The sequence below is a fragment of the Berghia stephanieae genome, chromosome 10 (genome assembly GCF_034508935.2).
Source record: "Berghia stephanieae isolate SIO BIC M18660-M18661 chromosome 10, UCSD_Bste_1.3, whole genome shotgun sequence".
Classification (NCBI taxonomy): domain Eukaryota; kingdom Metazoa; phylum Mollusca; class Gastropoda; order Nudibranchia; family Aeolidiidae; genus Berghia; species Berghia stephanieae.
In genome coordinates, this window is record NC_088369.1 from 35,954,381 (window position 1) to 35,956,880 (window position 2,500).

Sequence of the window (2,500 nt, forward strand, 5' to 3'; positions counted from 1 at the left end):
CAAGAAGGGCTACAGACCTTTTACACTGTGACCTGCTGAATGGCTGACCTGTCTCCTGCCAGTAATATCTCGCTGGTCATCGGGATCCACTGAAAATAGGAAAAAAAGATAATTGATAGAATGAAGATGACGTCACTCGTGTCTTTGTTATTGTTTTTTGCCATCCCGTTTATGAGTAACTCTCACTAAACTGTATTAACCAGACTATAAACGACCAAGATTAAACATCGTTTTGTGTGTTGGTCCGTTATACTTCCGGATGGCAATGTTGTGAGCATACTATCTATAGACACATAGATAACCACGCCTCTCGGACAGTCGTCATACTGTAAACAATAGTAGTGATTGGTTAACATAGCAAACTACACAGGTTTTACAATCGATGGTATGTGTCTAAGTAAAATACACACTGTTCTACCGCTTGATCAATGGAGCCAACACCATGTGTTACTTTAAAGTTTATGATAATATTGTCAAGAAAATCGTGTGATAACTAGTCACCCATTTTGAGGTATAAAAACAAACAAAAATAATCAGAAGAGGCCGATTTCATTCACGTTATTGTTTATGAACAACCAACTATGTTTGTCCGAGCACGTGTGAAGGTGTGACACACATTTGAGGTTTTGATTGGTCAAAAATCTACTGGTTGATTGTTAATAATTTCCTGAATTCATTAATCTTTTCTTTAAAAAAATAGAATAGCGGGGATCAATATTGTTCCGTACAGCCCATGTTAAACTTTGCCGGCGAGCGCAGAATTACTGGCAAATCTAAATAATATGTTACAGTGAATGGCATAACCAGTCGGATAGTGAAAAGTTTGAACTGAGATATTGCCAAGTTTAGTTAGAAGGTCAGTTTTTATCAAAAATGAATTCTTGTCATAAATGATTAAATCAAACCTTTTTGTACATCTTCAGGAAATAGCAATGCTTAATTTCACTTATAAATATTCTTTTTCAGCTAGTCAAGTTGAAAAAGTATGAAATTTGAGAAAAGTTGCTGGATACCTTTCCCATACATCTGACCATAACTTCATGAAAAATCACCCGGTTTACTTCAAATAAAGATTAAAATGCTCTGGTGAGCATTTTCCTTCAGAAAATGCAAAAAATAAAAAAATAAAATGCAAATCCAAAATTTTCACCTTACGACTGATTATGTCATGCACTGACAAATAATTGTTAATAATTTCCTGTATTCATGAATCATTTCTTGAAAAAATAAAATAGCGGGAGATCAAAATTGTTTCGTTCAGCCCCTGTTAAACTTTTACTGGCGAGCACAGAATTACTGGCAAATCTACATAATATAAAACAGCGGTATGGTCTTTGGTTCGTACCCGAAAAGTACCGAGTTCGATTTCTCGTGTGGCCTTGAGCAATTCATCTAAGCCTTAGCATACTTTGCGGCGCTGCAGTCTTCCCTTAGAATAGATACTAAAAAAATGTCCCCATAGGGATGAATAAAAGGAATTTATTTATTTATTAGTCTTTATATATATATATATATATATATATATATATATATAGAGAGAGAGAGAGAGAGAGAGAGAGAGAGAGAAAGAAAAAAAGAAAGAGAGATAGATAGAAAGATAGAAAGATAGACAGAGAGAGAGGGAGAGAGAGAGAGAGAGAGAGAGAGAGGAGAGAGAGAGAAAGAAAAAAAGAAAGAGAGATAGATAGAAAGATAGAAAGATAGACAGAGAGAGAGAGGGAGAGAGAGAGAGAGAGAGAGAGAGAGAGAGAGAGAGAGAGAGAGAGAGAGAGAGAGAGAGAGAGTTAATTGGTTAATCATTGATGGTTGGTATTTGAAATGAAATGTTTCCTGCCAAAATAACAAAAGAAGCATTTTGTCACAGTATGGAAGTATTGTTGAATAAAATTGAATTTATTATTGTGCTGATTCATGAATATTGATGATTTAATTTACATATAAAGGGGCCAGCGTGGTCGATAGTACCGAGTTCGACCCCCCCCCCCCCCCCCCCCCACCCCCGCCCACTCGCCCTATACAGCCTGAAGCAAGGAATATGACCCTTGTTCACCTTGCGGCCCTGCACTGCGGCTTTCGCCTGATGCAGCTATTTGGTCTTGTGATATGACACTAGCCTTGGGATCGGAAGGTCCTGGGTTCGAGTCCCGCACTGAGCGATGCATAGTTGAGTCTTTGGAAAATGTTCTTTATTCACATTCTCTCATCATACTCAGGTGGGAAAGGAGTACCTGGCCTTTAACAGTGTGGTATGCGTCGAAAAAAAATGTTATATCGCCTAATTGGCATCACGTTTTGTCTTACATGTTAAGAATTTGTATAGGCTATTATGGATCTCTTGTAAAGGGATTTAAGCACGTTTAGTGGATATTGCTCTACATATTTTTTATTTGTTATTCCAGTCTTCCATTGATAAGACTCTGAAGAAAATTTCTCCTTGAGGATGAAGTAAGGAACGTTCATTAATTTTCTTAAAGACAGAAAGATGCAAAGAGAAATATAT

General features: G+C 37.0%; 1 protein-coding gene across 1 annotated transcript in view; it reads right to left on the bottom strand.

Moving 5' to 3' along the window:
* Positions 1-2,500, bottom strand: part of LOC144981059 (uncharacterized) — a 242,817-nt gene that overhangs the window by 806 nt on the left and 239,511 nt on the right. The window contains exon 3 of the mRNA XM_078929154.1: positions 18-89. Within this exon, the coding sequence (XP_078785280.1) occupies positions 18-89 (72 nt within the window). The remainder of the gene's footprint in view (positions 1-17; positions 90-2,500) is intronic.